The following is a 15,018-nucleotide window of genomic DNA, read 5'->3' as shown; positions in this document are numbered from 1 at the left end:
ATTTGATTGGAAAGTTAGTGTACGTGCATTGACGAATCGTTTCTGATTGAGGGGTAGCTGTGCATTGCGTTAGGTGTTGGCGACAATAGAAAATGGTGAGGAGCAACCGGAGGGCGTAGGATGGCATACCGATGGGCTAAGATCATGGCGGTCCACAAAACCAAACTTCTCTTGGACATTTCATCAAGAGGTGCATCCGGAGGGCGTAGGAAGGCATACCGATGGGCTAAGATCATGGCGGCCCACAAAACCAAACTTCTCTTAGACTTTTCATCAAACACCTCTATTGCCTCCTCAACCAATAGCAATATGGCATAACCGCTAATCGTTGTGGTCCAAATAACTACATCCATTTTGTCATTCCATCAAACACCTTCTGTGCATCAACCTAGTCACCAAAACATAGATATATATGAGCAAAATTGTTATGCACATACCATTTCATGAAGCATAAGCTTGATAAGAATCCATCAATTTATAAGAACAAGACATCTTTAACAAGCTATTGCCAAAAAAACCCAAAATTTCAAAAGTTAACATATAGTATTGGAAAACATACAGTATTGGAAAACCTAAAAATTTCAAAATGTTAACAAGCTATTGATGTAGGATTAGTGTCATCTATGAGGAGAAATATTAATGGAGGAGAGAGATTGCTCAAGAAGAGAGGGGAAATTAATGGAGGAGAGAGAGAAGGAGAGAGTAATTGAAGATGAGTACCAAATTGGGAGTTGGTGAAGTGGGAGAGCAGCCCGTCGTTTTCTCCTGCCATTATCGCATTAATGCTCTGCTGTTAGCGGTGATCAGAAGAAGAGAGAAAGGGAGAAGAAGAGAGAAAGGGTAGTATTGGGTTTTTCAAATTTGGGTAAAATACAGTATAAAGATGGAGAGGTATAATAGACATTGGGTTTAAAAATAAGTCATATGGGTACAATGGGTTTATTAATGTTTAGAAAAGTGGATGAGTTTTTAAATAAGTGGGGGTAAAACTTTGGGTTAAAAGAGGATTTTCCCTAATAATAATAGATGGACTAGTCACATTTAGAACGTAGAGGATACGTCAAAGAAGAATGAATTTAATAAATTAATCAATGGGAGATAGTCATGAAACAAGTTAAACATATTAACCGAATAAGAAAGGATTCCTTTTTTTTTTAACATCTATTCTCCGACTCTAGTGAATAAAGATTGGAAGGCTAAACAAGTCTCTGGTAGAAGATAAATTAGTAGTAGTAAAATTTAAAATGTAATTTTCAAAAGAAAAATATTTGGGAGACAGAAGTATTCAGAACCAACACCAAAGGACTAAACCATGCTATTTTCCCTTTTCAAATATAATTCAAATCGAAAATAACTATTAAGAAAACCCGGCAAACTTTAATTTAAAATGGACTTCTCCATTTTCCTTCACGTACTGTCTCCACCACAAGCTCTCCACAATCTCGCTTTCATCTCTCTAGCTTCTCTATAAGAGCTATGATCTATCAAAACTAAAATAATCCAAGGAAAGAATAAACTATTACAATTCATTCACCATAACAGGGAAAACAAGGCATACATACTCCTGATAAGATACTTCAATTTTCACAGACTTGACACTCTAAAAATTCACAATCTTGCTATTGTTAGAAAACAGCACAAGTACTAACACAAGAAACTCGCATCAAATACAATTACAATACCTATCTTAGGACTAAACTTTGCATACTTAGCACAAAAACAAACAAAGCCCAAATCCATCAATTCTTACGCACACAATCACAAAGTTCCGATTCTTATTCTCATAACACTACTTACAGGTCAAAAACCTAGTGATATCTAGTTTTTTTTTTTTTCCTGCACAAAGAACTTTCGAACATCGCAATGACGAAGGATCAGAATGCAGATAAGCCAAGGATGATTTGCCTTACAAACAACCAGATGATAGCATATAGCTCATTCCTCCATCTGGTTGTCCCAGGCTCGAGGATTCCCAGGAAATTATGATATTTGCCCTCAGGAAAATAAAAGCAAATAGCACAATCACTGGTCATCCCCCGAGCCTGCTATCAAACTTTGGGGGGTATCAAACTTTGGGGAAACCCCACTTAGTTGTGATACCGTGATATGAAGTGTTTAAGTGATCAGAGTCATTTTGAAAGCAAATGCTTGTTACTTCTGACCCGTTGATGCTCCAACCGCTACTTGTTGAGTTGAGATTTCCGCTGTCAGCGGTATTTGCACATTGCGCTTTGCCATCCTTCTTCGTGTTCAAGAAGCGGCCACCGCTTCCCCTTTGCCGACGCATTGCGTGACGGTGGCGGGACTCGTGAAGATACGGCTGAAAAAACAAGAGTTATATGGTACAGATACTAAGAAATTTGACGACACAAGTTTTGTATTTGGATAAATTTCAAAGAACCCTCATGAATACTGGGTTGTTTTACACAAAACGCTCTTCATAAATTTGAGAAAACATCTGAACTGGTTTCACTAATAAACGATGATGAATGCTGGCGTTAGTTTAAGTTGTCATGTGCTTCACATGTGATATGCTTCTGCCCTTGTGTATTTTCTTTTTTTTTACTTTATATCAGAACTGAATTTTTTGGTAATAAGGGTTTAGACCTTTTACTCTTGGGATGTAAGAGTCAATGGAAGGAAATTGTTGGTCAATGGAGGGAACTCTCAATTCGAAGGAAGGAAACAATTTTCATCTATAATCGCGTTCTAGTTGGATTATAGTTGGATTTTCATTAATATTTAACGGAGAAATGGACGAAAGTAGGGATAGAAGTTTTTTTATGTTGACTGGGTGGCATATATGGGTGGTATTTTGAAACTTGTGAGAGTGGTAACATGAAATTGGGGCTAACTAAGCGATGGTCGCTATAAGAAAACAATTTTTCTATATAATTTCAAAACTTACAGGGGTTTCTCTACTTTATAAATTTTAAGGGTTTTTTGTAAAGCAAAAATTTAGGGGGTTTTGGTGCAAAATGCCTCTAAGCTTCCGCGTTTTTGTGAATTTACCCGCATGTATTTAGGGTTGGGAAAACTTGGATTTTTCCGAGTGAATTTTTGGGCAAATTGAGCTAAACTTTTTGGTGGGTCCCACTATCCGAAATGGATGGGAGTGAGTTTGAACGCGTTCTTCATTCAAAGGCAATGAATCTGGTATACTCATTTGTCCAAATCGGTTTCCGAATGAATGAGATATTCAAGTCAGAAGATTGACCAAAACTAAAGTTTAGTGAGCACATCTAATCACGAAGAGTCGCAACTGATCGGTTGAGTTGTGTCTGTTTGAACCCGAACAGTCATTTCTTTTTATTCCGAATGGGTACGTTCTTTGTTGAAGGGATGTCTTGAAAAGACACCTAGTCCCTATAAAAGGAACCCAAAATCTCATTGCCAAAACACTCAATATTGAATCAAATCCAGTGTGTTTAAGAGAGATCTGAATTTTGTATTCGTTCTTCTTCCATTCGTTTTACTTTCCGGTTAAGTGGTGGAAGGCACGGTTAGCTTTGGTTCGCTAGTACAACTTTGCAGAAGTGCTTCTTCGAAGCTGTGAAGGAGTGTTGTATCTTGGGAGACAACGTCCGATCATCCTGTAAGCATCATAGCAGGGGGCGTAATTTGTCTTAAGGAGATTCGTCACTTGACTTAACTCACTCCAGCAATTCTAAAAGTCCTTTTCAAAAGAGCTTCTTCTAAAAGTGTTTTTCCTAACAGTTCTTTTCAAGAATATGGTATTCAATTTGATTTCGATTATAGATTTAATACTGAATTATTTGTTGGATTTAAATCTAATTAAATCTATTTGTGGGCACATATGATTAATCTGTGTGTATTGCTATCCTTCAGGATAACCCACTAAAGTGATCAATTAATTTGGGTTAATGGATATTTAAATAAGTCATGGGGTTATATGTGCAGATACCAGGTTGTAATTGTAATTTGATAATGGACCAAATTATAAATGTACAACACCTATAAATAAGGGGTTATGGTCTCTAATCTAGGGTTGTATTCTCTAATTCCCTTCACCCCCATCTAGAAAGAAATTTGGCTAGAGAAACCCTAAGGTTAGAAAATCATCAAAACCCTAATCAGGTTTTCTTCAATGGATTCAGGTATATGCTTCCGCATTCTTTTGATTATTATTAATCTCTTTGAATTAATCATGGCTTTAAGATTTAGATCTCAAGTTTTTATTAGATCTAACAAGTGGTATCAGAGTCACATGTGATTAATTCTTAGGGGTTTAAGTTCTTAAAAAAATTAGGTTTTTTGATCTTAAAATCTCTGGTTTTGATTAAGAATTGTTCTCGGATGAACAGTAACGTTCGGATGAACATGTACGTTTTTTATTTTTCGGATGAACAATAAAAAATTCACCGTGAACAGTAACATTTTGGATTTTTTCTTGGATCTGGATCACGAAATTTTTTTTTCGATTCTGGATCTGTTTTTGAAATAAAATCGAGAAATTTTGGATCTATTTGGTTTTTTGGTCATCGGTCCCGTGCTCCTCACCGGCGCAGCGTCGCTGGCGGCCTCGCTCTCGACTCTGACAGCGACGGCGGCGTCACGAAACCCTAGGGTTTCAACCTTTGGGTGCAGGAGCAATGGCGGCGGCGGTTTCAGATTGAAACCCTAAAGATTCGTGCGTAAAAACGTGGCAAAAATTAAGGAGGTGGTTACCTCAGATTTTGGCGAGGCTTGAAAGCTTTAAACGAACTTCGCGTTCGTTCTCAGGTGAGCCACGCGCTCAATTTAACCAAACTTCGCGTTCGTTCTCAAGTGAACATCGCGCTCAAATCAAACGAATCTCACGTTCGTTCTAAGGTGAGCCTCGCACTCAGTTCTAAGGTGAGCCTCGCGCTCAACTTAAACGAACTTAGCGTTCGTTCTCAGGTTGAGCCTCGCGCTCAACTCAAACAAACCTCGCGTTCGTTCTCAGGTGAGCCTCACGCTCAATTCAAGGTGAGCCTCGCGCTCAATTCAAGTTGAGCCTCGCGCTCAGTTCTCAGGTGAGCCTCGCGCTCAATTTAAACGAACTTAGCGTTCGTTCTCAGGTTGAGCCTCGCGCTCAGTTCTTAGGTGAGCCTCGCGCTCAATTCAAGTTGAGCCTCGCGCTCAGTTTTTTTTTTTTTTGGTGAGCCCCGCGCTCAATTCAAGTCGAACCTCGCGTTCGTTCTCAAGTTGAACATTGCGTTCATTCTCAGGTCGAACTCCGCGTTCATCCTCAGGCGAGCCCTGTGCTCAGTCAAAACAAATCTTGAGTTCGTTCTCAAGTTGAACATCACGTTCAATTTTCAAACGAACCTCGCGTTCGTTCTTAGGTGAGTCTTGTACTCAATACAGTCGAACCTAGCATTCAAAGTCAAGCGAACTTCGTGTTCACTATGTTTAAGCCTCGGCTTTTCATGGGTCCACTTTGGTATACTTAATTTATTAAATTAAGTTATAGACTCTAATTAAGCTATGGAAAATTCGGTTAATTCAAATTAAGTTGCTTAATTTGAATTAGTTTTGGTAGTTAATTAATTATTTAATTCAAATAATATAACACTAAGATATTAAGTTGTCTCTCATTCCAAATGATTAATTGAAACAAGATGTTACCAAAGTAATCTCTCTTGTGTAAATTGTTCATGAGGGATGTCAGATGTTTGTGTGTATGTTTTCGTGTAAATATTTAATCGGCCCAAAGGAAGGTTTATATTTATTTAGACTGCATACACATCTGTGATGATAAACATGTGATAATTATAAGGTTTACATATGGATAGTGAATCGATCCAAAGATAGTTTCATTATTTGACATGTGTTATTGTCAGTGTTTGATTGTTGCAACAAGATATCACTTGCAATTAATATTACTGTCCAAAGACTTGATATTAATGTTGTATCGGATATCTTGGATGGGATTTGTCATTATTTGAATTTTATTGATTACTAATTATGGTTATTAATGTGAGCATTTTTTGTTTTATTTCAGGTAATGAATCTGCTGCAACAATTTCTGCTAACATCAACTCAATTCCCATGCTAAATGGGACAAACTTTAAGGTTTGGAAAGAGAACATATTAATTATTCTTGGTTGCATGGATCTAGACCTTGCATTAAGAATTGAACAACCCCAACCTCTCAATGCGGATAGCACTCCTGATGTAAAGAAGGAGTATGAGAAGTGGGAACGTTCAAATCGCATGAGTCTTATGATCATTAAGCGCGACGTTCCGAAAGCCTTCAGGGGCATAGAATCCGAAGGGATTGCTAAGGCTAAAGATTTCATTGTCAAAATTGAGAAACGTTTTGCGAAAAATGATAAGGTAGAAACAAGCACACTTTAAGCTCGCTTGATTTCAATGAAGTATAATGGCAAAGGAAATATCAGGGAGCACATTATGAAAATGTCTCATATTGCTTCAAAGCTTAAGGCACTTAAACTCGATCTTTGTGATGAGTTATTGGTGCATCTGGTTTTGTTGTCTCTTCCTGCACAATTCAATCAGTTTAAGGTCAGTTATAACTGTCAAAAGGAGAAATGGACTCTAAACGAGCTCATTTCATACTGTGTACAAGAAGAAAACAGGTTGAAGCAAGATAAGATAGAAAGTGCTCATTTGGCCTATGCCTCTAAGGATAAGGGCAAGAAAAGAAAGAATGATAATGAAGCTGCTAAGGGTCCAGTTCAGAAGAAACAACATAAGGATAATCAGGGTTGTTTCTTCTGTAACAAGCCTAGACACGTAAAGAAGGATTGTACAAAATATCACGCATGGCGTGCTAATAAGGGTACGTTCCTTACTTTGGTCTGTTCTGAGGTTAATTTAGCTTCAGTACCTAGAAACACTTGGTGGTTAGACTCTGGTGCTACTACTCACATAAGTGTTTCTATGCAGGGTTGCCTGAGCTACCGAAAGCCAAGTGATGTTAAAAGACACATCTTTGTGGGCGACGGTCAATCGGTAGATGTGAAATGTTGTGGGAACCGGTTACTTAAGTACTTATGACAACCTATATTTGCTCGATACAATTGCTTCTTATAATGAATCCTTGCATGTGGAATCACGTTGTACTAAGCGTAAATTAAATAAGAAAAATTCGGAGACATTATGGCATAAGCGCTTGGGTCATATCTCAAAAGGTAGAGTTGAGCGTCTTGTGTCTGATGGCATTTTGGATTCCCTTGATTTTTCAGACTTCGACGTATGTGTTGAATGTATCAAGGGAAAACAGACCAAGGTTAAGAGATTATGTGCCAAAATATCTTCAGATGTCTTAGAATTGATACATACAGATATTTGTGGACTATTCCCTATGGTATCTTAGAATGGTCAATAATATTTTATATCATTCATAGGCGATTACTCATGTTATGGGTACCTATATCTCATTCATGAAAAATCTGAGTCTCTGAACATGTTCAAAGCCTATAAAGCTGAAGTTGAGAATCAACTCAACAGAAGAATTAAAACCGTTAGATCTGATCGTGGTGGTGAGTACTACGGCAGATATGATGGTTCAGGTGAACAACGTTCAGGACCATTTGCTAGATACCTAGAGGAATGTGGTATCGTCCCACAATACACCATGCCGGGTTCACCTAGCATGAATGGTGTAGCTGAAAGACGAAACAGGACTCTTAAGGATATGGTAAGAAGTATGATCTCTCATTCTTCTTTACCAGAGTCACTCTGGGGAGAAGCACTTAAGACAGCAGCTTACATTCTAAATAGAGTACCAAGTAAAGCAGTTGCTAAACCATCTTATGAGCTTTGGACTGATCGAAAACCCAGTTTAAAGCATTTACATATTTAGGGATGTCCAGCTAAGGCAAGGCCTTATAGGCTAAATGAAAAGAAATTGGACACCAAAACAGTTAGCAGCTATTTTATTGGGTATTCTGAACGCTCTAGGGGCTATAAGTTTTATGATCCCATACTAAGGAATATTTTTGAGACGGGAACAACAACATTCTTTGAGGATGTTGAGTTTGGAGGGAGAAATAAGGTTAGAGACATTAGTTTTGAGGAGGAATTGGCTTCAGATCTAATCCATACAGTTACTTTTGACAATATTCAGGTTCCTATACCTGTTGTTGCTCAAGAAGTAAATCCGGAACCTCAAGATGATAATGTTGAACAACTCCCTGTTCCAGAAGAACAAACTCAACAACCTCAAGAACCAGTGCCATTAAGGAGATCCACGAGAGAAAGGAGAAATGCTATTCCGGATGATTATATTGTATTTCTCCAAGAACATGAGGAAAGTAGTGGAATGTTAGAAGATGATCCAATCAACTTCTCTCAGGCCATGAAAAGTTCTAACTCTCAACAGTGGATTGATGCCATGAATGAAGAGTACAAGTCTATGCAAGACAATAAGGTTTGGGAACTTGTCTCATTGCCAGAAGGTGCAAAACCAATTGGTTGTAAATGGATTTTTAAAACCAAACGGGATGCAAACGGTAATGTGAAGATGTATAAGGCACGTCTTGTAGCTAAAGGCTTTACTCAAAAGGAAGGCATTGATTATACAGAGACTTTCTCTCCGGTTTCATCGAAAGACTCATTCATAATAATCATGGCATTTGTTGCTCATTATGATCTTGAGTTACATCAGATGGATGTTAAGACTGTATTTCTCAATGGAGACATTGATGAGATGATTTATATGGTGCAACCAGAAAACTTTGTGTCGGGAGACCCAAAGAATATGGTTTGCAAATTAAGAAAATCCATCTATGGACTCAAACAAGCTCCTCGTTAATGGTATCACAAGTTTCAATAAATAATTATCTCGTTCGGTTTTGAGATGAACATTGTTGATGACTGTGTATATCACAAGTTTAGTGGGAGTAAGTATATTTTTCTGGTTCTGTATGTCGATGACATATTGCTTGCCACTAATGATATAGGCATGTTGCACGAAACCAAGAGATTTCTGTCAAAGAATTTTGAGATGAAAGATCTTGGAGACGCCTCTTTTATATTAGGAATCCAGATACATCAAGATCGCTCTCGAGGCATACTTGGATTATCACAAAAGAGCTATATCGATAAAGTACTTAAAAGGTTTGACATGCAAGATTGCAGACCAGGAGATACCCCTGTTGCTAAAGGAGACAAGTTTAGTCTCAATCAGTGCCCTAAAGGTAACCTTGAAATTCAGGAAATACAGAAGATTCCTTATGCTTCGGCTGTAGAAAGTCTAATGTATGCTCAGGTATGTACGCGTCCGGATATTGCGTACATTGTTGGGATGTTAGGCAGATACTTAAGCAACCCTGGTATGGATCATTGGATAGCAGTCAAAAGGGTTATGAGGTATCTTCAGAAAACAAAAGATTATATGCTCATATACAGAAAATCAGAACAGCTGGAGGTCATTGGGTACTCTGATTCTGATTTTACTGGATGCCAAGATAGCAAAAAATCTACATCAGGCTACATTTATATGTTAGCAGGAGGAGCTATATCATGAAAAAATATCAAACAAACACTTGTAGCTTCCTTCACTATGACAGCAGAATTTGTAGCTTGCTATGAGACATCCAATCAGAGAATATGGCTGCGAAACTTTGTCACAGGACTGCGTATTTTGGAAAATATAGAAAGACCACTAAGGTTATATTGTGACAATAAATCTGTAGTAATGTATTCCAATAACAACAGGAGCTCAACTAAGTCAAAACATATTGACATTAAGTTCCTGATTGTGAAAGAAATGGTACAAAGTGGACAGATATCCATAGAACACATTGGGACAAACTCCATGATAGCTGATCATCTTACTAAGGGATTGCCACCCAAGGTCTTTCATGAGCACACTGCTCATATGGGTGTGGTGTTATTTGAGGATATCATGATTTAGTGGGAGTTTGTAATTGTGGTGCTCTGTGTTTGGTTATATTGTCTGATCAGAATAAAGTATTCAGTTAAGACACTCTATTACATTATGTTTGGTTTTGACCTCACTAAAGTAGGACCAGTTAAAAATAGACATGTACTGATCACATTGCATGTAATTTTTATGCTGTACATCCATGATTGATCTATGTCGTTTGATTGTATTGGTATATGTGACCATTGATGGGTCGAGTCACGATAAATGTGACGAAGATCGCTTTGATCCTATATTGATATAGTTAATGGACGAGATTGTTCGGAAATACCTTTTTCAGTGATAGCAATTTTGAGCTCATAAGGTTATACACACTTTAAGGAGTCATATAGTGCCCAAATGGGAGATTGTTGGATTTAAATCTAATTAAATCTATTTGTGGGCACATATGATTAATCTGTGTGTATTGCTATCCTTCAGGATAACCCACTAAAGTGATCAATTAATTTGGGTTAATGGATATTTAAATAAGTCATGGGGTTATATGTGCAGATACCAGGTTGTAATTGTAATTTGATAAGGGGCCAAATTATAAATGTACAACACCTATAAATAAGGGGTTATGGTCCATAATCTAGGGTTATATTCTCTAATTCCCTTCACCCCCATCTAGAAAGAAATTTGGCTAGAGAAACCCTAAGGTTAGAAGATCATCAAAACCCTAATCAGGTTTTCTTCAATGGATCCTAAGGTTAGAAGATCATCAAAACCCTAATCAGGTTTTCTTCAATGGATTCAGGTATATGCTTCCGCATTCTTTTGATTATTATTCTTCAATGGATTCAGGTATATGCTTCCGCATTCTTTTGATTATTATTAATCTCTTTGAATTAATCATAGCTTTAAGATTTAGATCTCAAGTTTTTATTAGATCTAACATTATTTACTACGAAACTAACATTTAGGTGTGAGAGATGCTGAGTACCTTCCTGATTTTGATCAGTTTGTTCTCCATTTCTGCTTTAGCACGTGCCTGTCTACGCCGAACAATTCCATGGTATTGCTTCGCGTTCACATATATTGGTACATTGGCTGTTATGTTCAATGGCAGAAGCATCCTCCCATGCTTCATTAAGAAGAGAACACGAGCAAATTAATAAGGAAGATTTGTTAATTTTCAAGTCAGTTGCTGCGAATTTGTTAAGTTCAAATCAAGGTAAGTATCTGTCTCATAAAACTGTAGCCAAGTCTTCAACAAGATGAGAGAAACTAACCGCTGCCTGAGCTCCATAAGTTGCATACAGGCCATAGCACTGATCAAAGTAAGGGTAATTCGAACAAGCCTGCGAAAATAAGAGTAGATAAAGCTAAATTAAAGACAAGAAATTTCCAGTATGTACTAAATCTTATCAGATTTCCTTAAAATTTTCAGTTCAACTACAGTTTAGAGGGACGAAAAGTATACCATATTCCGACCAAGACCCAGTTCAAAATGTCCTTGGTATTCAAACGGAGACTGTGGAGAGAGAGCGGCAGGATGTTGCTGGACTTTCTCATCTTTTCCAGAAACCTTGTTGTCTGAAATAAAAACTTGTTAAGGGTTTAAGAATTTATGTGCCAGTTAAGATGAAGAAATTGTCTTAGGTTATCGAGAACACAAGATACAGGAAAAACAAATATTAATTGTATTGACTGAATTCATGTTTAGACCAAAAGCTAACGGACAGAGATCCCAGGTTGCTTATAGATTTATACTTGAATACACACAACTGTCATGAAAATACAGCATACATCTTCAGATAGTTTCAAATTGGTTTAGAAGTTAGAAGTTTAGTAACCCTCAATGCTCACCACAATCTTGACGTTTCGGTGTAGATATGGTACAAGAGCACATGTTCGAGTCTTACTTGCCACAAGTTTCTAAAGCGCAGTTTGGGGGAGAAGGAGGGAAAAAGAAGAAGAAGAAGAAGTTGTCACTCTGGGAGTCTAGATTTCAACCCATAAATGGGATCACAATTCAAGTTTCGGTCTAGTAGCAAGGTTCTTTGGCAAACAAAAAGATTATATGCCTGTTTTTTCATTTGATTTGTTGGCTTATATCAATCCTCAAAATAATGTAATTTCCTAAAATTATAATCGATCTCCTTCCTACTACTAGCCTATTCATTAGTCGTTGGATAGTTTTCCTTCTATTATGCAAGATTTCTTGGCCATGTATTTGAGACTAGCTCTCAGAAAAGACAATTAGTTATAGGTTCACCAAATTTTCCATGAAGAGGGAGATTTCTTAGTATGGAGTCGATTTGATGGGAAAAGAAAAATGATAACTTATCTACATGATTATATCCATATGCCCACCCAAATCTTAAATCCAACTACCAAAGGTCCCTGCCATTGTACCGAAATTCCAAAGACTGAACTTGTGGTAAGGTTTGAGATTTATAACTTTACACCCGAACACGTCCCCACAGGTTGAGGGAAGCTGTGGTAAGGTTTGAGATTTATAACTTTACACCCGAACACGCCCCCACAGGTTGAGTACCTTTTCATGGGCAAAAATCTAGACTCACATAGTGATATTTTTTAATTAAAGTACGCTTTAGAAAATTATGGACATTTTGAACCAGTGTTGCTCTAGTATCAGGTCAAAAATCTCTGCCACTGCACCAAAACTCTAAAATTATGGTGAGTATCTAACCCTTATCCATAATTACCTGTTATAACATTTCACCGCTTCACATTTCAAGAAGGAAACACTAGACCCAGCTTTTGTTTCTCTTATTCCCATTTTATCAATTAATCCAAATACTCTAGACATGAACGATGGTTATTGTTTTGGTTATACATTTATTTGTTTTGTTTGTTGTTGACAAATGAGATGTTTTTAACCAACGGAGAAACCAAGGAAGTAAGGACAGAAGTATTTAACCAAGAACACAAAACATTCTTAGTAAGCCCTATGATTACTGAAAATTACATTTACAATAATTTGAACTGCTAAACAACAAACATGCATACAACTAAAACTGTCTTTGTGATTTGCTTTGTTCTAAGATAACGTAATAAGTGTCAGAATAAAAACTTATAATTCTCAACCCTCACCATAATTTTAGAGTTTTGATGCAGTGAAAGTGTCCTTTGACTTGGCATCAGAGAGACTTAGGTTCAATTCCCACAACCACGAATTTAAACTAGGAGTTTTGGGACAGTGGAAGGGTCCTTGGACAATAAACAATTTTGTAGTCTCTACTGATACCCATCACTAGGTTACTAATTGAAGAAAGCAAGCAAAGGAGTTCCTAAATTTAGAAACAACATGCGAAAGTAAATATACATACTACAAGATTTTACCTTGAATTATTGAAAACCTAGCAGTATCACCACCCTCTTTCTCCAATATATTCTGCTCTTGCCCTGACCTTGTGTCGATAGCACCGGTAAATAATTTTGATTGGCCACAAGATTCTCCATAAAACGATCGGTTTCCGATCCACCAGGGGGCCAGAGTAGCCGGGGATTGCTGGGGAACGGAAAACTGCCCAATTCCTCCAGTAGGCTTGAAGCATATCGCAGTTTGCATCTCGAAGCAGCGAAAAGGCTAATAATCTGTCAGCGAGGCTTTAGTAAAATCGTCAAAAGCATCAAGATAAGAATCACAAGGATTGCTCACAAAAGCGAAACCTATAGCTCTTTAAACCTTGGATGCTCTTTAAACCTTTTTTTCCTGTAATGAAAAGATACCAGGATCACATCCTCCCTCACCAAAAGTAAGCAAATTCTTGACATAATAAGAAGAAAATGAGAGCACAAACATTTGTTGGCAAATCTAAGGAGAAAACAGCAGGAAAAACCAAGCATCTTTTTATTGAAATTGGATTCTCACATACACATCAAAGTTTCACATAGTCACATCAAATAAGCAGAAATAAAGTACAAAATCCAAAAAAATTTTAAAAAAAATACAGAGAGAGTGCATATTTCAATCAAGAGCATCCCAAAACTTCAAAATTCTCCATATCCACTATATATTGAGGGATACCCATTTCAGAATTTACCAAAAATTGGAGCAAAAATTACCCACAAAATAAATAAAAACTTTTACTTACTAAACTAGCACATGGCATAGAGCACCTTTAATATATATATATATATATATATATATTATATATATATATATATATATATATATATATATTATATATATATATATATATATATATATAATATATATATATATGCAACTCATAAACTAGAAACAGCCTTTAAAACTTCATCAGATTATAATTGCAAGAAAAGGGTTCCAAGAAAACATAGAAATAAACTGAAATTTTCCACAAATGAGCAAAGCAAATAGATAAAGAAAATGAGAAAGACATACTCAGTTCAGCTCAGTGTAAGATATTCTCACAGATAGAGAGAGGGAGAGAGAGAGAGAGAGCGTCTTTGGGTATTTGTGCGTTGAGCCATGAGCAAGGAGCTTGGCCAATAGGGGTTGTTTTCATGCCACTTAAGCCTTTGTAATTTACTAATCCCATCTTAGTAGCTAGCTTATCCACCTCTCATAACTTTCTCCTTCTTTAATCAAAATTTTTTGTATTCCTTCGATGATGGAGGCTTCTTATTTTAATCATGCACAACTTGTGGTGATTAGATTAAGACCAATGGGGGAGATAAGACTAATTATGGGAGAGAGGGGATATAAATAATGTGACTTACTTTTACATCATTATTATAAGGTAAATAACCTACTTTTGTACCTCATATTTGGGTTTTGACCCATTAATATTTCAAATGGGGCCAAATCCTCAGTTCTCTTTTTATAGTTTCGTATTTAACTTTTTGGATAAATTTTTGAAAACAATCCTTTTGCAAAATTAATGAGCAATTCGACCTTCTCACAAAAAAACAGAGCAATTCGACCTTCTCACAAAAAAACAGCAAAATCGATCATTTTCATCTCAACTCAAATGAAAATGGTTGATTTTGCTGTAGGAGTTTTTTCAAACTACTAGTCCCGTGTAATTAAGGCATGTTAATCTAGGAATAGCATGCCAAATCAAATGGACGGGACTAGTAGTCATGTCCATTCGGTATATATATAAGACCGCACCCGTGACCCCCTCCCCTTGCCTCAAACAGATCTCGTGACCCCCTCCCCTCTTTCCTTCCTCAATCAG

The 15,018-nt window shown here is 37.0% G+C and overlaps 1 protein-coding gene across 4 annotated transcripts; it reads right to left on the bottom strand.

Annotated features, from left to right (window-relative positions):
- LOC109850826 (nuclear transcription factor Y subunit A-7-like) lies at positions 1,510–14,312 on the bottom strand. Of its 4 annotated transcripts, none has more exons than XM_020420892.1 (7): positions 14,220–14,312; positions 13,512–13,565; positions 13,193–13,439; positions 11,307–11,419; positions 11,116–11,184; positions 10,827–10,967; positions 1,510–2,320 (listed from the first exon to the last, which is right to left on the bottom strand). In XM_020420892.1, the coding sequence occupies exons 3-7, from the start codon at positions 13,419–13,421 to the stop codon at positions 2,066–2,068; spliced, it is 807 nt and encodes a 268-aa protein (XP_020276481.1). In that variant the 5' UTR covers positions 13,422–13,439; positions 13,512–13,565; positions 14,220–14,312; the 3' UTR covers positions 1,510–2,065. The 4 variants fall into 4 exon arrangements, with proteins under 4 accessions (XP_020276481.1, XP_020276478.1, XP_020276479.1 ...); XM_020420889.1 differs by having other exon boundaries at positions 13,193–13,447; positions 13,523–13,565; XM_020420890.1 differs by having other exon boundaries at positions 13,193–13,447; positions 13,539–13,565.

The sequence above is a fragment of the Asparagus officinalis genome, chromosome 7, assembly GCF_001876935.1.
Source record: "Asparagus officinalis chromosome 7, Aspof.V1, whole genome shotgun sequence".
Classification (NCBI taxonomy): Eukaryota; Viridiplantae; Streptophyta; class Magnoliopsida; order Asparagales; family Asparagaceae; genus Asparagus; species Asparagus officinalis.
This window is presented reverse-complemented; position numbering and strand designations above follow the sequence as displayed.